This window comes from Sciurus vulgaris (genome assembly GCF_902686455.1).
Source record: "Sciurus vulgaris genome assembly, chromosome: 16".
Classification (NCBI taxonomy): Eukaryota; Metazoa; Chordata; class Mammalia; order Rodentia; family Sciuridae; genus Sciurus; species Sciurus vulgaris.
Window position 1 is genome coordinate 2,688,315 of NC_136477.1, and position 25,124 is coordinate 2,713,438.

The 25,124-nt window shown below is 62.0% G+C and overlaps 1 protein-coding gene across 2 annotated transcripts; it reads left to right on the plus strand.

The window, feature by feature from the left end:
* The first annotated feature begins 340 nt into the window (after positions 1-340).
* Positions 341-23,166, plus strand: PIAS4 (protein inhibitor of activated STAT 4). 2 transcript variants are annotated; one of them, XM_079116039.1, is made up of 12 exons: positions 466-483; positions 3,327-3,438; positions 4,848-5,274; positions 15,231-15,315; positions 16,360-16,401; positions 16,623-16,713; positions 16,797-16,925; positions 16,997-17,102; positions 19,145-19,218; positions 19,428-19,588; positions 21,598-21,728; positions 21,852-23,166. In XM_079116039.1, the coding sequence occupies exons 3-12, from the start codon at positions 4,851-4,853 to the stop codon at positions 22,136-22,138; spliced, it is 1,530 nt and encodes a 509-aa protein (XP_078972165.1). In that variant the 5' UTR covers positions 466-483; positions 3,327-3,438; positions 4,848-4,850; the 3' UTR covers positions 22,139-23,166. The 2 variants fall into 2 exon arrangements, with proteins under 2 accessions (XP_078972164.1, XP_078972165.1); XM_079116038.1 differs by lacking the exon at positions 3,327-3,438 and having other exon boundaries at positions 341-483.
* Positions 23,167-25,124: the final 1,958 nt, after the last annotated feature.

Genomic DNA, 25,124 nt, shown 5'->3' on the forward strand with positions numbered 1-25,124 from the left:
CTGCACGCACCGGCCACCCTGCGGCTGAATAACCGTCCCTTCCTCCAACGGCGCCGCCCGCAGACCCGGCGTGCACCTGGCAGCCGCCGCGCGCAGGGAATCCTAATACCTGGCGGTATTGTAGTCGCCACCACCGCCCTCTCGCTCTGGACACGACCCCGCCCCCACCTGCGTGGGGTTCGTGCCCCTTTAAGAAACCGGATACCGCCAGGGGTGGGCGTGGTCGCCGCGAGCAAAACGAGGAAGGTGGGAGGGGGTTCGACGTCGGTCGGATCTGATTGGCTCGAGGCTCGGGCGGCGGCCGCGCGCGCGTGCGTAGTACACTGCGGCGCGCGCCGTGGGGAGGAGCGCGCGCCGGTGCTAATTGGCCCGGGAGGCGGCCCCGCCCGCGACTGGCGGGCGGTCACGTGACGCGACGGCTGGGGGCTCCCGGCGCGGGGGACGCTGGTGGCCAAGATGGCGGCGGAGCTGGTGGAGGCCAAAGTGAGTGAGTGGCGGCGGCGCCGGCCGGGCCGGGCGGGCGGCGGGTCGGGGGCCGGGCGCCGGGCCGAGATCCGCGCCTTCCGCCCGGGGCCGCGCGGCGCGGCCCGCCCAAGGCTGCCCTTCCGGGCCCCGCGGGCCCAGGGTGCAGGGTGCGGGCGGGGGGCGGGGAGGCCGGGGGCGGGGCCCCCTGTCCTGGCCGCGGCGTTCCCGCCGGGTCGGTCCGCGGCTTGAGGCGGGGTCGTCCCGGCCGACCCCAGCGGCTCGGTCCCGGCGTCGCTGCGCCCCAGGAAGGCCGCGCCTCCCCGCTGCAGGCTCGGTCCCCCGGGACAGCGGGGCGGGTGGGTTCCCCGCTCCCCGAGCAGGGCTCCGGGCTCTTCGGCTGTGGGTAGTGTCTGTCCTCGCCCCGCTCGCACCGAGAGCTGGTAAAGGGGCTTCATATCCCCGCTGTGCAGGCCAGCCTGGGGTCCGTGACTCCCTGCCCGGAAGGGTCCCCGGACCCCGAGGTGGTGTTCCGTCACCCCTGTCAGCACCCGGTGGCTGAGCCAGGGGCCCAGACCAGCCCGCACAGCCTACGTCCTCGTGGGGTCTGCGCCTCGAGTTCGGTTTGGAACCTGGCCTCAGCCTCCCTGTCAGTCCCAGAGCCCCGCCCCTCCTCACCCCGAGGGGACACGGGGCCCACCCTTGGGCCTCCCCGCAGGGTGGAGCCCCGACCCCGTTCTTGTTCAGAGTCTTCCCAGGCTCTCCTCAGCCTGGGATCCTGCCCGCTCTGAACTCTTGGGAGCGCACCTCTGCTTCGGGGAGCGCTCATCTCCGCACTCCAGGACCAGGTCCTGTTGTGTATCGTATCTTCAAACTCCCTCCCCACAAAGTCCGCTTGGTGGGTCAGACTTCCTCTTACCTTGCACAGCCCGAGAACCCTCAAATCCTTGCTTTGACTCTGTTTGTTGCTTGTTGTCTTATATTGATCTTTGGAGGGTCCCTGAGTGGTTCCAGGATAGGTCTCTTTAGGCGGCCACCGCTGATGCCCCATTCTCTGGGCCCTTGTCTTGGCTTGGGAACTCGTTTAACTCTCTTGGGACTGAGTTTAGAGTGTCTCCATCCCTGGGACCCAGATGTGGGACCAGCATCCTTGCTGCTGATCCTTCTTTCTTCAGAAGTGTGCTCAAGACTCCTGCTCCTGGGGAGCTGTGGGATACCAGCCCCCTCTGCTCTTCCCATCTCCAAGTCTCGAGCCATCAGTGCATCTTCCTCCACACTCCTTCCTCTCCTTATTTCTGACCTTCTCTGCCTGATGGGAGCCAAAAGGCTCTGTGGTTATAGGTTCCACCCACCTCCCTCAGAGCACTCTCCCAGACACACTTCACTTCCTCTCTGGGGTTTTGAGAAGTAGATACCTCCTCTGAAGACGTGGAGATCTGAATTTTGGACCCCACCCCACTTTGACTGGGCTGGGGCTACACTCTCATAGCATCCAGGGCCTGGAAAGCCAATCTGATGGACTCTGCTTGACCCTCTGGTGGCTGTTCCCCCATCCCAGTTAAGCCAGGTTGACCCTTCTTTTAAGTTCCCTAGGCCGTGAGCCTCTGCTCAGGGGAGCTTGGGACTGCTATATAACTTCCCAGGCCCTGGGTGCCTCTGTCTCCTGGGGTCTCTTGCTGCTGCCTTGAAGTACGTTAAATGTCATTGAAAGCACTCTTTTTTCAGGAGCTTTCTCTAGCTCTTCGTGTGACTGACTGGAGATTTTGTTGTTTGGTGTATGTAAGGGCTGCTCCAAGGGGAGGATGCAGGGACTTACTGATAAATAAGTTTGAGTCTTCACTGAGACCTGAAAGAGGGTTTGGGGTGCAGTCTGCAGCGTTGGCACACATGTGCATTTCCCTGGAGGGGGTCTTACTCCCCGCCTCAGGGCTCAGAGGAGCCCACTCTGCAGAGGCCACGCATAACTGCTCTTTCTGGGCGTCCATGTGGTTCCTAAACAGGTCCAGAGTTGAAGCTTGGCTTGCCATCCGGGCCTGGCACTGTTTGTAAACACAGTTCTGACAGGCAGGCGGATCCGGATGAAGCTGGGCAGGAAGTGATCTTGGAGCATTCCAGGCTTCTTCCTGAATATTTGTCTTCCCTGCTTCCCTGGGCCCCCCACGATTCCCCTTCTCAGTGTCAAGGGCAGGCTCCTCGGTTGCAGCAGCTGTGGAGAAATCTGAGTCGCAAGCATATGGCAGGAGAGGGATGTGCGGGATGCTCACTGTGCTTGGGCTGTCCCGCTGGTTGGAGGGGCTGGACCTTGGCAGGTGGGGCCTCCAGTGGATGATGTCAGCAGGGCTGTGGGCCTTTGGTGGATCACCATGGTCAGGGCTCACCTGACAGCACTGCCCCTCCCTCTTAAGGACTTGGGTCTCTTCCAGGAGAAACATTTTATCTGCAAGCCCTTTTCTTTCTGCACAAGGTAGGAAGTCAGTCCAAGGGGAGCAAAGCCTCTGGGGACCCTGGGGAACAAGTGCGCTGGTGAGTTAGGGTCCACTGGGTAGCTGGGTGTGGTGGAAGGAGACACCTTTGGAGCCTGATGGCTGTGGATCCAGACACACTCTGGCAGCCTTGGGCCAACAGATTCCCTCTTTGTCCTGGGTTTCCTCACCTGTGTGATGGATAGTGGGTTCCAGGGAGGCCTGAATATGGAAAGGACCTACTGGTTGCCTGGCACATAGTAGATAGTCCAGAGCCACAGTGTCACACAGTACAGGAGAAAGGCAGCAGCAGGCAAAGGCTACTGGGGCTTTTCAGGAGGACTGGGCAGCCAGGCATTTGATTGTGTGGCTCTGGGCCTCGGCAGCCTCTGCCTTTTGCAGGACCCTGCTGTGGTACAACTGAAGGAAGCCCATAGCCCTCCCATCTCATGCCACCAACCAGGAGCCTGACAGTGGCCCTGGGCCACCTAGGAACCCAAGCTCCTGCTTCCAGGTCTGCATCAACCTCCTGCCTCACTCTTAAGCGGGCAGAGACTGGGAACAGAGGTTTGTGGCAACCAGTCCACTGTGTAAAAACCTGGTGGGGTTCCAGAAGCTCTTGACTCCGACTGTCCCAGGCAGGTGTCAGTGGCTCCTTGGTTCCCATGGGTACATGTGGCCTTGTGCACCAGCTTACGCTGTTTCCCATTCCCCTGGGAGTCTCTTTCTTCCACCACATTTTATCCATCCCAGGCTGGTTTCAGAGCTCAGCAGGGGTGACCCCTGGCCCATCACTCAAGAACACTTGGCTTGTGTTCCTGTCAGGAGACCCTCACTGCCCTTGCTGGCAGGCTCCTGAGAGAGAGTACCCCAAGAGCTGGAGAATCCCAAGTCACACACTGGGACCCTCTGAGCTCTGACTGTTTGATTTAGCCAGAGAGACCTGGCCAGGAAGTCAGTGCTAGAACCTGCCGAGCCCCATTCCTTACTGTGGCGCCAGCCGTGAGCCTGTGTGACTGCTGGGCCCCTCAGCAGCGTGCAGCCAGGACTTGTGACTATGGACATGTGTGGCTGTCATGACTGGGAGCTCCTGACCTGGAGCAGGTGGAGCCGGAATGCTGCTTAGCACCCAGTAGGGCCCAGAATGCCACCCCATGGAACAACTTGGTCCAGCGTCCACAACACTCAGGGGAGTCCCCGCCTGGGTGCTGTGGGAAGCCTCAGCAGTACCCAGCTGTGTCTGTGCCCAGTGGGGAGGAGGCATTAGAGAGGAGCTGTCCCTAGCCTCGGTCAGGTCTTGGTCCCCGTGCCACCTCTGTTGGTCACCTCCTGCCTACCTGGCAGGGCTGTTCTAAGGGTCAGAGTTGGGCATGAGGGGTGTGTGGCCCCAGCAGGTGACAGCAGTAAGTAATCATGGCTGTGCTCTTCCACAGCAGGGCAACGTGTTAGTGGCTGAGGCTGAGTGGAGCTGCCGCAGCGGGGGGCTTCACGTGGCTGGCCTCACCTGGTGCCCCCCAGCATCCCCACGAGGCTCAGATTGTTATCCGCGCCCGTGAAGACCGAGAGTTGGAGGGGTTGTCAGCCTTTGCTGGCCAGGAACTGCCAGGGTTGTTCACGGCAGGATGAAATTGCCAGTTCCTGTCCGGGTGCTTGCTTTCAGGCTTGGAGAGGGGACCTGAACCAGCTGGGGGTGGGGAGCCTGGTGCTCTGCTGCAGCGGTGGGACTTAGGAGTTTGCGAGGGGCGGTGGGGGCGGGGCCGGCTCAGGCCCAGGGGCAGGGGAGCTGGCAGCCAGCAGAAGCGGCCAGGTCCCGGTGGGTGGGTGTTGCTTTGCAGCACTCCTGGTTTCCAGTCCTCCTTCCTGGCACCCCTGATGTCGCGGGCTGCGGTCTCTGAGAGCATGTGTGTGGTTGCTCTTCTTCAGAACATGGTGATGAGTTTCCGAGTCTCCGACCTCCAGATGCTGCTGGGATTCGTGGGCCGGAGCAAGAGCGGGCTGAAGCATGAGCTCGTCACCAGGGCCTTGCAGCTGGTGCAGTTCGACTGCAGCCCTGAGCTGTTCAAGAAGATCAAAGAACTCTACGAGACACGCTACGCCAAGAAGAGTGCGGAGCCAGGCCCGCAGCCCCACCGGCCCCTGGACCCCCTGACCATGCACTCGGCCTACGACCGGGCCGGCACAGTGCCCAGGACTCCCTTGTCGGGCCCCAACATTGACTACCCCGTTCTCTATGGGAAGTACTTAAACGGACTTGGACGTTTGCCCGCCAAGACCCTCAAGCCGGAAGTCCGCCTGGTGAAGCTGCCCTTCTTCAACATGCTGGACGAGCTGCTGAAGCCGACCGAGTTAGGTGAGTGGCACCTCCCCACTCAGCACCAGCAGCCGTGCAGCCGACTTGCATGGCAAGCAGGGAGGGACCTGGGCTTTCCTTCCCAGGCGGCAAGGGGACTGCCTCTGATTGCTGCCATGAACAGATTGCCCCAAACCTAGCAGCTTAAGTGGCAGGTGTCAGTCCGCTGTCAGGCTCTGTGGGGCTGGAGGTGCAGCCTGAGCCTGCTGTCAGGTGCTGCCAGGCCAGGACTGCCTTACCCGATAGCTTGACTGGGGCTGGGGGAGCCACTTCCTCAGGTGGTTGCCGGCAGGCCTGGGTTCCTTGCTGCGATGCCCTGTGGCCCTGGGCATGATGCCTGAGCGTCCTCCGAACACGATGTCTTGTTGTTCTAGAGCATGTGTTCTCAGGGAGAGAAGCGGAAATGGAGGGAGAGCCAGGGCGCTCACGTGTGAAGGCAAGGCCAAGCTGGAAACCATGCTTGTGCATCTGTGTGCGTGTGTGTGAAAGTCAGGCACTGGGTCACTGTGTTTTTGCAGCCTTGAACTTGAGAGCTCAAGTGATCATCCCACCTCAGCCTCCCAAACAACTGGGCCTGCAGGTGTGCATCTGCACACCTGGCTGCCATAGTCTTTTTATAACTGATCTTGGACAGGCCATTCCTTCACTCTGGCTGTTTTGTTGCTCACATCGATGCTTCTGGTACAGCGTGGGATGGCGCTATGCCAGGCTATGGTTGGCTTCCATTTGCTCAGTCCTTGGGGAAAGGGACTGAAAAACCGTGTCTGACTTTCTCTCCTTTTCCCAAAGATTCTTGTCTCTGGCACCAGCCTCAGGACTGTCCTTTGACAGCAGGTTCAGGCCAAGGCAAGGCTAGCCTTCCCCATGCTCGCCTAAGGCTGGACAGTTGGGTGGAGGGGACCAGCAGGGTTCCAGGGTCCTCTTATTTCATTGTCCTCACCATTGACATCTGCAGCTCTGTGCCAGGATCTTGCTGCACCCAGCTGTAGACAGGCCCAGAACCTCTCTGTTCACGATGGTGTAAGCAAGCTCTGGGCTCTCCCTGAAGCCTCATTCACACAGGCTGCAGTGGGTATTGACCCTGCGCTCAGCCAGTCGCTGTCCTGAGGTTCAGGGCCAAGGATATCTGGCTGGCCCCAGGTTCCTGGGTAGGTAGGTGTCCAGCCTCTAAGGCCTCTAGATGGGAATTGGAATGTGCAGGGCCTCTACCGGGCCTATGTCTGGGCTCTCAGCTTTTACTGGGTTCCCGAGCATGCTAAGCGACCCCCCCCTTTGTCTCTCCCCACTGCCTCCATCTCCCTTTCCAATTTGTTTATTCACATAAGTAAATGAGAGCCTGCTAGGTGGGTGCCCAGTGCAGTGCCAGGCACTGGGCATGCAGCAGAGACAGGCGTTCTTCCTAGGACCTCATTTAGGGGTGCAGGACCTCCATCCTGTGGCCTGCTCTAAGGGTCCTGCTGCTGCCTCTGCACTTTCCGGTCAACCCCTTCTGTCCTCACAGTCTACATCTGCCTGCTGAAGCTGGGCCCACAGAGGTCACACTCCCTGGCTTTCTGGGCCTGGCAGCTCAGGACCTTTCCATGTCCACCCTGCTGACCCAGCGTCCTGCCAGGCCTCCAGCGAGGACCAGGGGCCCCTCTATTGTGCACTCTTCAGCTCTAGCCAGACCCCTCTTCTCCCCTGGAGTTCAGAGCCAGGAGGCAGTACAGGCTGCCCCTCCACTCCCACTGACTGCCCTTGGATATCCTGGCCTTGTGAGACTGGGTGGGAAGCACTCTGGCTCCTGTTGGTGCTGCAGGAAGTGAAGGGAAGAAGGGCCGCTTTGACTTCAGCAGCCCACCTAGAAGACCCACCATCCAGCAGAGCCTCTTAGGAAGCACGTTGGCCCAGCAGCACCTGTCCAGAGTCAAGGGTGCAGTGGGGACCAGGCTCCTCTAAGTTTGCTGACCGGCCCCTGGTGAAGTCCACTCTGGATGCTGGCAGCTATTCTCCCCTGGGGTTCTCCTGGCTTCCAGAAGAACTGGATGGTTCTGAAGGTCGAAGTGGCATTTTGAACTCCAAAGGTCTTGAGAATGACTTGAGAAACAGGGAGACTGGGTCCCCCACCTTGGATGCTGGGGGGGTGGCAGGCTGGAGGTGACTTGAACCGGAGGTGGCCAGCCTCACCTCCTGCCTGAATATGGGCTTGCTTCCTGCCGCCCCACAATGCATTGCTGTGCCCCTGTCTCCCAGAATCTGGTCACCTGACCTCCGGGAGAGCCCACTCTCTGTCTACTCCAGGAGCATTCTGCTTATGTCAGAACAAAGAGGCCGACCCGCCCTGCCTTCCTCCCCACACTCCCCCATCCGCCCTGAGTCTGGGAGGGCTTCTCCCACCAGGGTGCGCTGCCTCCCCTAGACTCCCCTGCCCTGTGCATGTCCTTAAGGAAAGGTTCTTGGGTACAGAGTCTAGATCCAAGGCAGCGGTCCCCAAAGTTCCAGGACCCAGCTCTGTCCCAACACCCAGCCTGTCCATGATTTGCCTGCTTCGGGAGGCCCAGCTCTGCAGCTTCCCTTTCCTCTTCCCCTGACCATGACCCACTAGCCCAAACAAGCCCCACGCACTCGAGTTGATTCCCCAGAAGAGCTGCGGCTGGCTCTGGGATAGAGACTGCAGCAGGCGGACAGCACAGGACAGGAGCCATAAATCACTCCAGGGGAGGGAGGACGCCAGCGCAGACTGGGAACTGCGAGGGCTTGGAGGCAGATGGTCCACTGTGGGGGTCAGGAGGCCTGCCCAGGTCACAGCAGCCCAGCTCCATCCTCCCTGTCCTGACCTGGTTCCCAGCAGCCTGGACTTTGCACTGCCTCCTGGGAGAGGTCAGCTTTGGAATCCAGCCCCCTCAGCAAGGGGAGCCTGTGGCCGGTGAGCCTAGGGCAGAAGGCCATCAGTGACCTCAGCCAAGAAGGGCTGGGGAGGACCAGGGGTCCAGAGCCTCGTGTCAGAGCATGTGAAAGAGGCGCCCTCGCGAGCTGCAGGGGGAAGGGAGTGCCCTGCCAACAGAGTGACCTGCAGCAGCACCAGCAGACCCCACGCAGGCAGTGTGAGTGGCCTCTGGGCCACGGCCACCCCAGACTTCCCAGGAGTAGCAGCATCAGTGACGGCTGAAAGCTCTGGTCTGGTGGTGTCATACTATGTATGGAGCACACGTGTGTCCCTTTCCTAGGCTCCGAAGCCCTCTGGTCAGGAGGGGCCCAGTGCCAGGCAAGGTATTGGCATTCCCCTGCCCTGGTGTTGCCCAGCAGGATTACTTGCCCGCGTGGGGTGTAGGCTGGGGGACTGTCTGCAGCCCTTTTGTTGTGTCTGTGGAGTAGACAGGAGGGCTTCCCGGAAGAGGCCATCCTCCAGCCCACACGCCCAGGCTGAGGAATTGGCCAGCCTAGAGGAGGGGCAGGGAGTGTATTCCAGGCAGAGGAACCACTGGGAGCAGAGGCCTGGCGGCGAGAGGGCTCATTCATGGGACTGAATGGAGGCCATTGTGGCCCAAGCGTGGGGTGCCCCAGGAGGAGGGACAACAGCCTGAAACCCCAGGGGCTGGCCGGCCCGAGGGCTGCGCTTGCCCAGGGTCTAGGGAACTCTTCTGCTTTTGTTGTTTGTTTGGGTTCTTAATTTGTTTACTTTTTTATTTTTATTTTTATCTTTTTGCCATTGTTCTGGAGATTGAAGACAGAGTGCTTTTCCACTGAGCTACATCCCCAGTCTTTGTATTCTATCATTTTGAATTTTGAAACAGAGTAGGGCCTTGCCGAGTTGCCTCGCTCACCTGCCGAGGCCGTCCTCCAGCCTGCAGGCCTCCTGCCTCAGCCGCCTGAGTTGCTGGCATTGTGAGTGTGCCCCCAGGCCCAACTGGCCTCAGTTTTTGACTTTTTTTAATGGTATTGGAGACTTAACCCAGGGCGCTTAACCACTGAGCCCCATCCCCAGCCCTTTTTATTTTTTATTTTGTGACAGGCTCTCACTAAGTTTTCAAGGCTGATCTTGAACTTGTGATCCTCCTGCCTCCGCCTCCCAGGTTGCTGGGTTTACAGGTGTGTGCCACCACACCTGGCTTGACATTTTTTTTTTTTTATTTAAGTTGTAGATGGGCACAATCTGTTAGTTTCCGTGTTTATTTCTTTATGCGGTGCTGAGGATGGAACCCAGGGCCTCACATGTGCTAGGCAAGCGCTCCAGCACTGAGCCCAGCCCAGCCTCTTGATATCATTTCTTGATGTTGAGATTCTCCCCTATGGTCAGTGCAGACGTGCGGGGGTGCAGAGAAGCAGAGGCCCACCTGCTGTCACAGCCAGCACAGCCTGGCTGGTGGTCCCTCGGGGGCATCTAGATCCGTCCTGTGCCCTGGAGTTTGGGTGGTCATGTGGAATCCTGTGGCACTGTCCCTAGCTCTGGGAACTGGGGCTGGCTAGCAGAAGGGTGGGTTCCACCAGCTGTGTAGTAGGCCCTGGCCTTCGTGGGGACCCACCTGGTTGGGGAAGAGAAGCTGGCCCCTGGGCCTGCCCAACTCCACCTCCACCTCCTGCCCCTGCACTGCGGCTACCGCCTTCGCCTGCTTCGCCTGGCCTCCGTGGTCACTTCCCACAGGTGATGGTTCCCCTTGGCAGCTGAGGAACCTTGTGAAAGAGAAGACCCACATGCTTCTCTGCCAAGAACCTGCCCACCCTCTGCCCTGTGACACCTCCCTTCCCTCCCTCTGCCGCAGCCACACGGGCCCCTTGCTGTGCCCCACACACCAGGCTTGGTCCTGCCCCGGCACTGCCTCTGGGAGGGGCCTGGACAGCCCACCCTCACGACCCGCTGCTGCAGCAGAGCACCCTCCCAGCTTTCCTTTCCTTCCGTCCCCGCCCTTCAGCACCCAGGCCTGGGCCTGGCTTGCTCATGTGGGTGGGTTGGAGCAGACTGGGGCACAGGTGGGCACAGCACAGGCAAAGATGTGGAGCTGAGCAGCAGCCTGGGCCACACTCTCCAGCTGGCCGCTCTTCACCCAGCAGCCCAGCAACCAGGACTGGGTTTGAACATCAAGTTTCAAGATTGGCAAGGTCCTCGCCCCTTCAGGTCCTGAACCCCCGGCCCTAGTGGGGCTGGATGTAGCCCATGTCCCGGCGCTATCCAGCTTGGTCACATTGCCAGGGGTGGAACCATTGGTGCTACCCGTCTGCCAGACCCCACCATGTCCTGGTTCTGCCTGGGGTGCCATCCAGGACCCACTTGGCACCCTGGGGTCTCTGGTGAAGGGCGCACTCTGCTGGGCAGGGTGGAGTGGGAGGGCACTGCGCGGGCCCACAGAGAGCTCTGGTAGGAGCCAAGGAGTCTGTGCGCAGCGGGCAGGGTGGGGTCATCAGCCTGGAGGTGGGACCTCAGGCTGGGAGGGAGAGGGTCCTGTCTGAACGGATTTTTTTTTTTTTTTTTTTAATATTTTAGTTGTGGGTGGACACAATACTCTTATCTTAATTTTCTGTGGTGCTGAGGCTGGACCCTAGGGCCCCATGCTTGCCAGGCGAGCGCTGCACCACGGAGCCCAGCCCAGCCTGGGTTCTCTTTTAATCTTAGGTTGCCTTTCCCCTTAAACTTGTGCCATGCCGCACGTGTTCACCGTAGAGTCCAAGCGACAGCAAGGGATTTACCAGCTGTAATCCAGCTACCCAAGAGGGCCCCAGCGTGGGGCTACTCCTGCCGCCTCTCCTGGAGCACTGCGGGCATTAAGTATTCATCAGGGCAGGCTCCAGGCCCTCCTGCAGCAGAGGCCCCGAGGGTTGGGGGTTGCCTGGGCCCAGCTGATCGGGGATCCCTGTTCCTGCTCTCCAGTTCTGGGCCACAAGGCCCAGTGTGTGCAGAAGCCTGAGGGGCAGCATGCATGTGAACCCCGGGATGAGCCTCATGTCGGTCCTGGCCCTGCCCGATGGGCCTCGCAGTCCCCGGTGCAGGAGCCAGGGTAGCAACACAAGTGCTTTCTGGGTGCTCGAGGCCCGCGCCTTGACTTGGTGCACGTGTGCAAGCCTTCGTGTGCCCACACGTAGGCCAGCCCCTTCTGTGGACCTCATGCTGACGTGGCCTGAGAAGGAAAGAAGGCTGTGGGAGCTCGGTTGGTTCCAGTTCAAGGTTGTGGGGGCTGCAGTTTTGTACGTGGTCCTCGGAGAAGCCTTTTATTCCGTGGCATCGTGCAAGTGCAGACACAAGGGCCATGAAGGTGGTTGGGGAGGAATGTTCCAGAAGAGGGCCCAGTGAGTGCAAAGGCCCTGAGGCGGCATATCTTCAGCTGATGGGAGTCCTGAGGAGGAGACTGGGTGGCTGGGCCTGTGGTCCATGTGGACAGGAGCCTCCTGGAGTGGTTTGGCCCTGAAGAATCAGATGGGGAGTGGCCATGGGAATGAGGGGCAGGGGTTGAGTGGCTGGGAGGTTCCCCGTCTACAGCTCTTTGTGGGAGTTCAGGGGCCTGATGGGACCCCAGGTGGTGTTTGGAAAGCCTCCAGGACTGGCCAAGGGAGTGGGTGTGGCAGGACAAAGGGGAAGGGGAGCCCAGGGTGTGCCTGAGTTGGGCCCTGGACACCAGGCAGGGTACACTTGCTTCTGACCAGGGTGGCAGAGGGCACGTGGTTTTGGAGAAGATCCCAGCCCTCTGGACGGGGCTGTGCCGCAGCCGAGGTGACAGCTCACCTCTGCTGGCTTCTGGAGGCAGTGTCAGGACCTGGACCTGCTGGACAGCAGATGATGGCACGCAGGGCCGACCCCAAGGCCCCAGAGCCAGGCCTGGTGCCAGCCAGCTCTGCACCTCGCTCTGCAGGGAATGGACTAGGATTCTTGGTCTTTGGTGACTGGGTTCACAGGCCTTTCTCACTACTTCTAAGCCCCCTGCTGGGACCATCCTCCACTCCTGCTTCCCAGGAGACAGCTGTAGAGTGGAGTGGTTGGGGGTGGCATTTTGATCTCCTGCCTGGTCTTCAGGGCCCAGCTCAGGTGTCACCCGTGAGGTCTCCCCTCCTGCTTCCAGAATTATTGCCCCCCAAGACCCCTGGGCAGATCTGGGCCTGTCTGCACCCCCTCCCCAGTTAGGTGGCACTCACCCAGGGACCAGCCAGGCCCTCAGCAAGCAATCAGGTTTGGCTGCAGTGGCATGACTATCCCTAACTACAGACCCGGTGACCCAGTGGTGGGCACCCAAGAAAGGGACCTGGAGCACAGGCCTTGGCTGCAGGCCTAAGCTGCTCTTTTTTTTTTTTTTTTTTTTTATATATATATATTTCTTTAGTTGTCAGTGGACCTTTATTTTACTTAATATGCAGTGCTGAGAATCAAACCCAGTGCGTCACGCGCACCAGGCAAGCCCGAGACCCAGCCCAGCACCGAGCTGCTCTTAAGTGGAGTGTGTGTCCTTGTTCTGTGTCACCTAGCCTCATGGTCTGGGTTCACAAAGTTCTAGGCAGGGTTAGCAGATGAGAGCCAGTCCCACAGAAGCTGATCGTCAGAGGGCCTTCCTGCCCACTGGGGTGCCCACCTCCTGTGGCAGCCTCGGGGTTGTTCAGCCAGACAGCGCGGTGCCTGGGAAGACGGCATCCTGTTCTGAGGGCTTGCGGCGGCAGAGGCCTCCAGCACCTCCCCAGCCACGCAGGCTGCCCGCGCTCAGGCCCGCACGCCTCTCCTCCTCTTGGGGAGACTTCACAAGGTCTTCCTCCAGTTCCAGGGGTGTGCATCCCCCGCTTCAGCCAACCACACTTCAAGAGCTTCGCTGAAAAATGGTGTTGGCACTAAACGTGTACAGGATCTCTCTTGTCCTTGTTCCCTCAGCAGCACAGTGCACAGCTGCGTACACAGCATTGACAGCCTGTTGGTGTCATGAGTGCCCCGAGGTGACAGGGCGGTGGGAGCTGGGCACCGTGCCCATACCTGCAGTTTCAGCCACCTGGGAGGCCGGGGCAGGAAGATCGCAAGTTCAAGGCCAGTCTCAGCAACTTAGGAAAGAGCCCGTCTTAAACTAAATATTCAAAGGGCTGGGCAAGTGGCTCAGCGTAAGTGTCTCAGGTTCAAAACCTGGCACCAGAAAACAGAATAAACAAAGGCAGTCTGCAGGAGGAGCTCAGGTTCCTCAGGTGCCGCAGCACCCGGCACCAGGGGCTGGAGCGCCTGCGGCTCGGGTGTCTGCTGGGGCCCTGGGTCTGTCTGCACAGGTGCTTCTGTCCTGCAGCAGTGGCTGGAGGTGTCTCCTGCTGGGACGTTGAGGACAGCAGGGGCTCCTGCACCCCAGACCTGTCACCTCTCTTACAGCTGCGTCGCATCCCTTGTCTGGGAACCAGGTGTCTTCGGCCACATGGGTCAGCAGCATGGATCCTGCTGGTAGAGCGTTCCGGGTGACCTACGGGTGACATGTGGCCATGGGCATGCCTCATCCTGGCCGTGCCGTGTGGTGCCGTCCTCCGCCGGGAGTCCGTGCTCCTGAAGTGCTGCACCTCCCACGGTCTGGGTGCTGCCCCTGCCCTGCTGCAGCTCTCAGTCCCACCCGGGCTGCAGTCCAGCAGCTTCTCGGGCCATCCTAGACATTCTGTGGCGGCAGGCTGGCGTTGCGGCTCAGGGAAACAGGGCCTCACGAAACTGCCCAGGCTGGCTTGGAACTTGCCATCCTCCTACCTCAGCCTATGGCATAGCTGGGATGACAAGCGTGGCCACCACACCTGGCTAAAAAGAAATTTTAAGTGGAGGTGTCGGGGTTGTGCAGGCCTCGTATGGGTGCTGGCAAGTCCTCCCCATTCTGCTTCCTGAAAGAGCATCTAAGCCGGGCGCGGTGGCACATGCCTGTCATCTCAGCGGCTGGGGAGGCCAAGGCAGGAGGATCACAAGATCAAAGCCAGCCTCAGCAACAGCGAGGCACTAAGCAACTTAGTGAGACCCTGCCTCAAAATAAAATACAAACTAGGGCTGGGGATGTGGCTCAGTGGTTGTGTGCCCCTGAGTTCAATCCCTGGTACAGCCTCCTAACCCCCCCCCCCCCCCCCCATTGAGCTGGAAGGCTGAGGGTCTGGGTCCGCTGCTCTGTGGCTGAGTTGACGGTCTTAGTTGACGCCGTTGTTTTCATTGCTCAATCTGGCTGAAGACAAAGAGCTTTGGCTTTGTTTAGCTTTCCTGTTTGATTTTCATTTTTTTTCTTGATTTTCTTCTTTCCATTGACTTCGTCTTTAGTTTACCCTTCTTTACTAACTGCTCATAGAGGAAGCCTAAAACGTTCATCTTAAATCTTTTCCTGGCCAGGCCCTGTGGCATGCGGCTGCGATCCAGCTACTTGGGAGGCTGGGGCAGGAGGATCCCAAGTTCAAGGCCAGCCTGGGACACTTAGTGAGACTGTGTCTCAAAATAGAAAATAAAGAGGGCTGGGGGTGTGGCTCATGGTGGGCCCCTCCAGGCTGTCCCCAGCACCACAGGACAGAGCGATGCCCTCTTATAGCCCTGTGCCCACAGGGCTGCTCTGTGGGGTTTGCGCACGTTCCTCAAAGGTTCCCTCTCTGCCCTGCGGCTCTGGTTGTGATGGAGCAGGAAGGGATGTGGGCAGCCCCTGGCTCCACCCCTTAGGAGGTGCTTGGTAATCTCGAGTGGGGCCCCGCGGGTGGGCCCACCGTGAGCAGCCTTGGTGGCTGCTCTTGGAGGCTGCCTTCCTGGTCTCCATAGGCCTGTGGTCTCTGAGGTAGGACCAGAGTCCGAGGACGTGCGAGAGCCGGGCTGGCCCAGCTGTGCCGTTCTCCCCTCCTGCACGGACACCCGAGTGAGATGGAGTTTCCTGCACCAGAGGCCCTGGGCAGCCCTGCCACATCCACAGGCCCTGCTGGCGCTGGCTTCCCACTTCCTGTCTCCTGGTCTGAAGAGGACCTCGGAGACATGGCCGCATGTGGGGCCAGGGCTGGGGGCAGATGTGGCCCTGACCCACACTCGTCTTCAGTCCCACAGAATAGCGAGAAGCTTCAGGAGAGCCCGTGCATCTTCGCCTTGACGCCGCGACAGGTGGAGCTGATCCGGAACTCCAGGTGCCTGGCCCCTCCCAGCCTCCAGGGACTGTCCTCAGTGTCTGGCGGTGGCCCTGGCCCTGCTCAGGAGAGCCCACGGCCCCAGGCGTGCCAGAGCCCCATCCCTCGTGTCCCAGGCTCAGCTTTAGGACGTACCCTTCAACCTGAGATTGACTCCTCGTTCCCCATCATGGGGGTCCCTTAGACGCCGTAGACAGGGGGCCCGGTGGCTTTGGGCTATAAGGTGCTGAGCAGTGTCCCTGGCCTCCACCACTTAGCTGGAGCTACCCAGTGGTGACACCACGTGTGCTTCGACATCACCTGTTGTCCCCTGGAGGCAGGCTCAGCCCAGGTGAGGCACCTGAGCTGTAGCAGGTGGGGACCAGGCCCCCGAGAGCCCTCCGAGCCCCCCTGCCTCCAGCTAAGGCAGAAGCACACTGGGGGCTGCGCGTGACGGGTGCCCATGCCCTGCACCCCCTTCGTCCTCCAGAGACCAGCACCCTCGGGACGGAAGGTCAGCTGGGGTGCAGCTTGGAGGCGGAGCGCGTGCGTGTCACGTGTGAGGCCCTGGGTTCCATCCTCAGTGCTGCAGGAAAGGCAGGAGAGGTCACTACCTGGCTCACCTGTGGGCCTGGGCAGGGCTGGGTCACAGTCCACGGCTGAGTCCGTGGTTTCTGTCTGGCCTCACCCATCATCCCTGCCCACTGTGAGCCCCGGCCCTCATCCTGGCTCTTGAAACTGGTCAGGGTTTATGTCCAGCCCGGAGGACACGGAGGTTGACTGCCCACAGGCGACCTGGCCTGCCCTCCTGGGATGCGAGCAGCACCGCCACAGCTGCTCCCAGCTCGGCCCCTGCTGCTGTGCACAGAGCCTGCCACCCGGGCACTCAGCCCCCTCGCCTGGGGGGTGGCATCTTCCCAGCACGGGCCTGGTAGCTGGTGATGCCGGCGAGGGTGCCCTCTGGATCACCCGGGAGAGGCGGTGGTGCCCGGTTGGCGAGTTGGTGTGGCGCTGGGCTGCTGCTTCACTGACCCTCCTTTCTCCTCGATTGACTTGGTGCCACAGAGAACTGCAGCCTGGAGTCAAAGCCGTGCAGGTGGTCCTCAGGTAGGCAGGTGTGCCTGCAGCCCGGGCACCCTCGGCCACCCCGCCCTGGCACAGCCCTCCCGCACCCCCACCCCAAGAGCCCGCAGACTCCCGTGCACCCTGCCGCATGTCCTCGCACCCGACCTCTGCCACCCGCCACCGTCGGTGGGGCCAGCAGTCGCTTCCCACCCCACCGGCCCAGTCATGGCGCCCAGAGCAGCCCCGCCCTGTCATTGCTGTAGAATCTGCTACTCGGACACCAGCTGCCCTCAGGAGGACCAGTACCCGCCCAACATCGCTGTGAAGGTCAACCACAGCTACTGCTCTGTCCCGGTGAGCCTGCTGCCTGCGCTGCTGGGGCGGAGGGCAGGTGTGCCACTGGCCCCACGGCGCCCTGAGCAACGCTCTGCTTGCAGGGCTACTATCCTTCCAATAAGCCCGGAGTGGAGCCCAAGCGGCCCTGCCGGCCCATCAACCTCACCCACCTCATGTACCTGTCCTCAGCCACCAACCGCATCACCGTCACCTGGGGCAACTACGGCAAGGTGAGTGTGCCGCCCGGCACCCACCCTGGCCCCCAGGCCCCGCCTGGCCCTGACACCTGCTCTCTCCCCAGAGCTACTCGGTGGCGCTGTACCTGGTGCGGCAGCTGACCTCGGCGGAGCTGCTGCAGAGGTTGAAAACCATCGGGGTCAAGCACCCGGAGCTCTGCAAGGCCCTGGGTGAGCTGTGGGGGAGCCCGCGGAGCCTGGCTGCTGGGGACTTTCCCTCCTGGGCCTGAGGGGCGGGCTTGACCTGTCCGGGGTCCCCACGAGGAAAGCCACCCGTGTGGGTCGTGGCACCAGGGAGGCCAGGAGGCCTGTGCAGGGTGCTGGGGTGGGACATGGCTGCTGTCCACAGGGGCCGAGCCCTCAGGCTTCCCTGGGTGGCTTTGGCCTGGCGTTGGGACAGGCTGGAGTCACAGTTGGCCGAGGGTGACGCGCAGAGGACAGGCCACTTTCTGTCTGTCCTGTGCTCGTGACGTTCGCTATTTTTAAGAAGCAAAACCTAGAGCTGCTGAAACGCGGGCAGGAGCAGGGCCGCTTCCCGGGTGCTGCGGGCTGCCAGGCGCAGTGCTCAAGCCGTGTGGCCCGGGCAGCTGCTGTCCTCTCCAGTGGTCATGTCTGACTGAGGACAGACCATGCCGTCTGGACAGGCTCCTGGGCCTGCCTTGCCGGGACTGGGCTGTGGTGGGCTCTGCTGCCCCGTCCTTGGAGGGGCTGTTGGGTCAGGTTTCAGGGCGGGGCCCAGCCGTGGGGCCTGTGGATTCTGGTGCCACCTGGAAAGCCGGCTCAGGAGCTGGGTGAGGGCCGCCCTCTAACCCAGGCCCTTGCAGATGGGCGGGGTTCTGGCACCAGCCCAGATAGCCCTGGGCTGTACCCCAGCTCTCAGCCACCCCATGGCCTCCCAGCCTGGGAGGGGCCTTGGAGGCTCCCTGCGTGAAGCCCTCTGCCCACCCCAGCCCTTGAGGGAGGAGTCATAGCCCACAGCCCCTGATGTCACACAGGAAGCCCCGTGGGTAACCCAGCCCCGTCCCACGACCAGAGGGAGACCGAGGCAGAGTCACAGGGCTCCGCGACTCCAAGCCCTGTGCACATGCTCTGCCACCTCTGCTCCTCACCTCCACCCCCAGCAAGGAGCCCCAGCTCCGGGGCCAAGCCCTTGAGCCCTGGGCCCCGCTTGGGGTCGTGGCGGCAGGTGTCTGCCCACAGCCAGTCACAGGCGTGGCATCTCCACCACTGGGTCTCTCTCCAGGAAGTTCTGTCTTCTGTCTCACTTTAGCCCTTCTTGCTACATACACTGTCTTCCTACAAGAGAGCAGGAAGGCTTTGTTCTAAAACCAGATGCACACCTCTGCCCTCATGTCTGCCTGGTGTCTGGTGGTCCGTCCCCAGCACTTAGCCACTGGGGCCCTGGGGGAAGTTCACACTGAGGTATGAGTGCCTTCCGGGGCTTGCTCAAGCAGGGGAGGGTGTAGGAGGCCGAGCAGCAAGGGCCTAGGTCAGGGTGAGGAGCCTTCGAGCACCGTTGGCCCCATGGCCTACCCACCCAGCCCTTGAGTGCCCAGGGCTTTGCAGAGATCCTGGGCTTAGGCCGCTCAGAGGAAGGAGAGTGCTTGAGCCCCCACAGACTGAGGTCAGGAGGAAGCAGGTGTGGGACCGAAGGAAGGAAGGGAGTCCCGGGCAGAGGAGATGGCTTCCGGGGGCCTGAGGACAGCCTCCTGCGAGCTTTCTGGACGGGGTGTGGTCGTGCTGACTCCTACCGCCCTGAGCAGGGTGGGTGCAGGAGCGTCTGGGAGCCACTCATGGGTCCTCCATGGCCTTCCTACAGCCTGTGTGGCTCCCGTGAGCCCTCTTTCCAGGCTGCTGCATACTGTGCACAAATGCCGCCTGGCCTCAGGTTGGGTCTCCGCCACGCCTTGGCAGGTGTGCTGGTGGCAGAATAGCAGTCACAGCGGATGCTCTGTAGGTGCTGGGTGCTGCCAGGATCTCTCCAAAATAGGAGATAGGAGCCCTGCAGGTGAGGAGACCTTGCTAGTGCTTGCTGGCTGGGCATGGCCTGGGCCCTGGGGCCTCTTTCAGACGCTCTTTGCAGCCCCAAGTCTGCGGCCCAGCCTGGGTCCCCACCAGGGAAGCCTCTTCTAGAAATGAGTGCATTCTGTGGGCTGTGACCCAGGCTGCCTGTCTCCTCCCCTCTAACACTGTCCTCTGTCCCCTCCTCACAGTCAAGGAGAAGCTGCGCCTGGATCCTGACAGCGAGATCGCCACCACCGGTGTGCGGGTATCCCTCATCTGCCCGGTGAGCAAGCAGATCGCCCCTAGTCGCTCCCCTCCCAGAGCCGCATGGCCCTGGGCTTCCTCCATCTCCACCTGGGTGGTGACATGCAGCTGGCGTGGGAGCACAGGAGGGCAGGGGGTTCGGCCCAGGTCCCCTGGGTGCTCATGGCAGGGAGTGGGTGGAACAGCATGGCCAGGGCCCCGCGGCTGCTCAACCCGCCCTCCCCACAGCTGGTGAAGATGCGGCTCTCGGTGCCCTGCCGGGCGGAGACCTGTGCACACCTGCAGTGCTTCGATGCAGTCTTCTACCTGCAGATGAATGAGAAAAAGCCCACCTGGATGTGCCCGGTGTGTGACAAGCCAGCCCCCTACGACCAGCTCATCATTGACGGGTGAGTCCTGGGGCCCAGAGGCAGCTGGGCGCTGTGCTGGGCCAGCCCCTCGTTTCCTTGGATCCTGGTGTGCGGAGTGGAGCCAGTTGCTGGTGACTCTGGAGAGCCTGCCCAGCCTCGGCAGCCCAGCCCTGAGCATGCAGGTGCGAAAGGCCCGTTGCTCCCTGTGGGACTGGCAGAGCCTTTACTGGACAGGCCTGTGTGACCGTGGCCTTGGGAGGGAGGTGCGTGCTTGGCTTTTCCACCTGAGATGGCACCTGCAAGGCCAGCCACGAGGCTGCCGGGGAGTCCCCAGCGGGAAGGTGGAAGGCAGGCCAATAACTGCTGGTCACGCCCCACCCTTTCCTGGTGACACTAGCCTGGGACTGGCCAGCAGGCCCTCCCTCTGCCACCCCTGAGGCTAGGGTGTGCTTCTCTGCCCAGATGGGAAGCTTGCTTAGGTCTTAGGTTTCCAGAAACTAAGCTCAGTTGTCCCTGGCACCTGAGGTGGTTCCTGCCAGGTGCTGTCCGCCCCTTCCTGTCCCCAGAGCCACTGTGGGCTGTGGAGGTCACGGGTCGGACCCCCTGCCGGAGGGCCTGCCCTGCCTCAGACTCGTCTCCGCCTGTTGTGCTGTGGTGCGGAGGGGAGCCCAGGGCCTTGGGCGTGGGGCAGGGGTCCACCATCGAGCCACACCCCAGGCTGCTCCCACTGATCCAGGAGGAGACTGAGGCTCAGCCACTGCCACCAGCCCCGGGCCCTACCCCATACCTTGCAGGTGGCTGGGCTGCGGTGACTTGAAGCCAGGTCTGGCCGGTTCTGAGCCTTCCTGGAAGGGCCTAGCTGCTGGCCTCCAAGTGGAGTGAGGAGGCCCCTGGGACCAGTCACGCGGGCTGGACCTGAGTGGTCGCTCCGTTCCAACCTGGTGGCTGCGCGGTCCACCATCCGCCTTTCCCCCAGGCCTGGAGCCCGTGGTCAGCTCAGAGCAGCCGTGGCTCCATCGCTGGGTCAGGTGCTGTGCCCTGCAGGGCCTGGTCCTGGCCACCAGGCCCCGGTGTTGCCACACAGCCTGGAGGTTCCTGGAGGGCTCTGCCCCCGTCTGTTCCAGACCTGTACCAGGTGGATCCTGGGTCCCCGAGGGACTGTGGAGCCTGCTCAGGGAACACACGGCGGGGGGACTGCTGCAGGAGAGCAGGAAGAGGGCTGGGGGCCCAGAGGCGGAGTCGGGGCTCCCCTGGCGGGAGCCGCGCTACACACAGAGCCTTCCACACTCCAGTGACCCTGGCCCGCGGGTGGCAGGGGCAGGGTGGAAGTGACCCCAGGTGGGACCAGGCCTCTCCCACGTGGCCAGGGCGCAGCAGCTGGTGTGCCCTGCATGGGTTGTGGGACGTGATGGGCAGAACTGGAACTGGAGCCTGCTGTCCAGTGTTGTGACCTTAGGCTCTTGTCCCTGCCAGGGCCTCTGTTTCCCTTCTGTGAACTGGGGCGGGAAGGTCCCCGTGTAGAGGGACGCAGTGTACAGCGTGTACCATACCCTTCGGGGACAGTGGGAGTGAGGCAGCCCTGTCCCCACAGCCGCTGAGCCCGGAGCCACTGCACCTCCCTCGACCCTCAGGCTCCTCGCGGCCTGAGCAGTGCCACCAGGAGGCCCGGGCGCGTACAGGCTCTGGCCTCACTCGGCACCTCGGGCTGCCCCGCTCAAGCTGCTTCCTCTTCCGGAAGTGGGGGCATCTGCCCAGCCCCAGGGTGGAGCTCCAGTGGGGCAGCAGGCCCCCTTGCCACCCTCCAGGGTGACTGGGAAAGGGCCGCCCGTCTGTGCCTGTGCTGCTAAGCAGGTGCCTGCAGGCCGCCTGCGGCCACGCTTTCAGGCCTGTGCAGAAGGTCCCCAGTGCCCAGGGACCCTTGAGCCCCGGGGCCCGTTGGTGCTGTCTCGAGACCACCTCTGCAGAGGGCGGTGCCCTGGCAAGTCCTGTGGCGGGAAGGAGGGTCCGGGGTGTGACCCAGCCTGGCGTCACCCGCCTGCCTCGCCCAGGCTCCTCTCGAAGATCCTGAGCGAGTGTGAGGACGCGGACGAGATCGAGTACCTGGTGGACGGCTCCTGGTGCCCCATCCGCGCCGAGAAGGAGCGGAGCTGCAGCCCCCAGGGCCCCATCCTGGTGCTCGGTGAGTCCACCCTGCCGTCCCTGCCCCTGCGCCCGCGGCTGCCTCGGCTGCCTCGGCTTCCCTGCGGTGCTCGTCAGCAGCATCCCGAACAACTGTGTCCCCCTGTGTCCCTGTTGCCCGCAGGGACCTCGGACGCTGCTGGGCTCCTGCCCACCCCTAGCGTCAACGGTGGTGGCGGTGGCGGCGGCGGCGGCGGCAGCAGCAGCACCCTGGGCAGTGCGGGCAGCGGGGCGGCCTTGGTTGGCAGTGTGGAGAATGGGAAGCCCGGAGCTGACGTGGTGGACCTCACGCTGGACAGCTCGTCATCCTCGGAGGAGGAGGACGACGATGAGGACGAGGACGAGGACGAGGAGGGACCCCGGCCCAAGCGCCGCTGCCCCTTCCAGAAGGGCCTGGTTCCAGCCTGCTGACCACCGACCACGCGACACGCAACTTTCCTGGTGCTGACCACGCGGAGGGCGGGCGGCCGGGCGCAGCGGGAGCAGCAGTTTCTCTTTTCTTTCCATGTTGGTTTGTTTTCTCCACCCTTCCCTGGCTCCTGGCTCCTGTACCTCTGGACTCTCCTCTCGGGGGATTAAAAAAAAGTAAAATGACAAAAAAAAAAAAAAAAAAAAGTACAAAAACGAAAAAAAGAAAAATGAAACAGACGGAAAGACGAACTCGTAACAAGTCCCGCCGGGAGAGCAGGGGCTGCGGGGGGAGGGCGAGGAACCTCCCGCGACCATTCCAGCTGGGCCCGGCGACCACCGTGGCCACGGATGTGCGCCTGTCCCCTTGCTTTGCTCTCTGCGACGCGTCCTCGCCTGGAGACCTCGCTGCGCCCTCGGCGAGCGCGGAGCTTAGAAGCCATGGGCGGGGGCGCCACAGATGGGTTGTATTTTTGAAAGTGCAATAACTTGGTATCCGAAGACCCGGCGCGAGGCCAGGGCCTCCCCAGGGAGGCAGGGCCCCGGGTGCGGCACCGTGTGGCGTGGGGGGGTCCGTTTTCTAGCCAGCTACCTCGGTAACTCCAATTCAGGTTAACTTCCCTACGGAACAGCACAGATGTCCACGGGGCCATCAGGCAGGGAGGGCGTCGCGGCCGAGGGCGGCAGGTCTCTTGATTTGGGTTGGTTCCTCTCCCTTCCCGCTCCTGGGTTTCCCGACAGGTCGGAGGCTCGCCCGGCCCCACCCTGGAGCCTGGCTCTTCCAGCAGGGGCCCCGGAGGCAGCCGGTGGTGCCCTCCCCGCCGCCCTCAGCTCCGAACAGAGCTCCCTGGTCAGGAGGCAAGACCGGGCGCGGGCCGGGCCGCAGGGCGAGGGCAGGTCCGTCCTGCTGTACGAACTCCTGCCGGCACCCCCTCCCTCGCCCGCCCGCAGCCAGGCCGCTGTTTTCTAATATTTGTATTCTAATTTAATTGTTTTTTAAAAATGCAAATAAAACGGTCAAGGTGAAGCCACCAAGGCCTGTGCATTCTGTGCCCTTTTCTGTGTTGGGGTGGGGAAGTGAGTGACACCCCAGAGTCTCTCCCCTCCCCTGCAACAGCTGACTTCAGAGGCGGCTGTGTGTCCTGCGAGGAGGAAGATGCCACTTAGGACCACCTGGGCCTGGCTTCTGGTGCCTGCCCCGAGTGGGGAGGCTGGGCACTTGGGCTGGACGAGGGATGCAGACGGACGGATGCTCTGGTGGTCAGGGCAGAGCCGGGGCACAGGGCAGCAGCTGGCGCTGGTGAGGGTGAGAACGGCGGCCACTGCGGGAGGGGCCGTGGCCCAGAGGATGACGGGCCTGCCGTCGGAGCACATCCCCACAGACTTGCACATGTGTCCACCGCTGATAGGTGGAGGCCAGTTCCACAGATGGACGACTGAGCAACCCACGTGGTGTGTTTACACGCAGGAGCGTGGATGGACCTGAGGACCTGGTGCCAGTGAGAGCCACGCACAGGCCACAGTCGTGGCCCAGGAGAGTCCAAGGTGGACATGTTCCCATGGGCACAGGGCTGGGGAGGGTCAGGACCACTCATGGGGGCAGGGCTTCCAAAGGGGCAGTAGGATGTTCTGGAACCAGATAGCAATGGCTGCCCAATTTGGACACACCAGAAACCGCAGCGTTGGGGACGCTGTGTGCGCCGTGTGGACCGTGCCTGCTCGCAAGTCTCAGGAGGGTGGGAGCCGAGTGGGGCCCAGCTGAGGCCAGTGCTCTCCTATCACCCCGTGTCCCCACAGTGTAGCCTTGACCTGTGTGCCCAAGGCCTGGGGTGCTGGAGGTGCTGCATGGACCCCGCCTGGTCAGCAGCTGGCTGCAGACAGGTGAGTGCCAGGGCGGGGGCCACAGGGTCAACAATGAGGACTGTGGGGTGTGTCCCAGGCAGAGCTTGGCCTTGCCGACCCCTAGTGCCTACTCGCAGGAAGAGCCCGGCCCACCAGGAGCCTAGGGACTAAGTGGACCTGGCTCGGCCGGCCTGGGCAGATCCCTGTGCTGAACGTGATGGGAGGACGGGAGGAAGGAGGGGCTCTCCCCAGAGGTCCCGTAAGGAGCTCTTGGTGACCCCAGAGGGTCCTCCCGTGTGCTGGGCCCAGGCCCGTCTTCTTGTGGGGGTGGTAACTTTGCGGGGGCCTGGCCTGGGCAGCACCTCCAGGGCCTCCAGAGAAGGGACCAAGATCACCCAGGCGGAGCCTCCCAGACCCCTGGAGCTGCAGATGGCCAAAGCTGGGCCTGTGCAGACTGATCACCACCCCCAGCACCACCCCCAGCCAGTGATTCCCCAGTCACCAGCCCTCGCCGCTGTCCCAGAGGCCCCTTCCCATACCACCTGCCCGCCCAGGTACTGCCTGGACACCCACCACCCATCCCACCCCAGAGGGACCACCTGCCCAAGCTGGGCAGGAAGGGTCTGGCGGGAACCAGGCCTCGAGCCCCCCTTCACCACCCAGACTCCCCACAAAAGACAAAGGACACGAAATCAGGCAAAGGACGCTGAGCGGTCATAACAGGCTGCGTTTAGTGGTTGTTTTATGTACAAGAAAAATGATTTTTCTGGTTTTTCATCATCTTTTGCCTTTTTGTTTTATTACTTTAAAGCTTTCCCCCCACCCCCAAAAAGTGCATTTTTATCAATTTTTTTTTTAAATCTCCCACACTTTATAAAGACTTTCAAATACAGTCTATGGAATGTCTGCTCTGTGCTCTGTACCCAGCGGGCACCGCCCTGCCCCACGCACCAGGCCTGGCCCCCGAGTCCAAGGCACCTCGTGTCTGGGCCTGGGGGGCCTGGGCAGCGCCGCCCCGCCCCCCGCCCCACGTAAATCTAGTTTAGTGTGAGCTCGGCTCAACTGAGACCGGCCCCGGGGCACCGAGCCCCCGCCCTGACCCGTCCTGCGCCAGCCACCCCCACCTCTGGGGAGCTGCTTCCTCAGC

Coding starts and splice junctions, on each gene's coding strand:
- PIAS4 (XM_079116038.1), top strand. CDS start 457: ATGGCGGCGGAGCTGGTGGAGGCCAAA. Junction 16,926..16,996: donor CCTGGGGCAACTACGGCAAG/GTGAGTGTGCCG, acceptor CTCTCTCCCCAG/AGCTACTCGGTGGCGCTGTA. Junction 17,103..19,144: donor GGAGCTCTGCAAGGCCCTGG/GTGAGCTGTGGG, acceptor CCCTCCTCACAG/TCAAGGAGAAGCTGCGCCTG.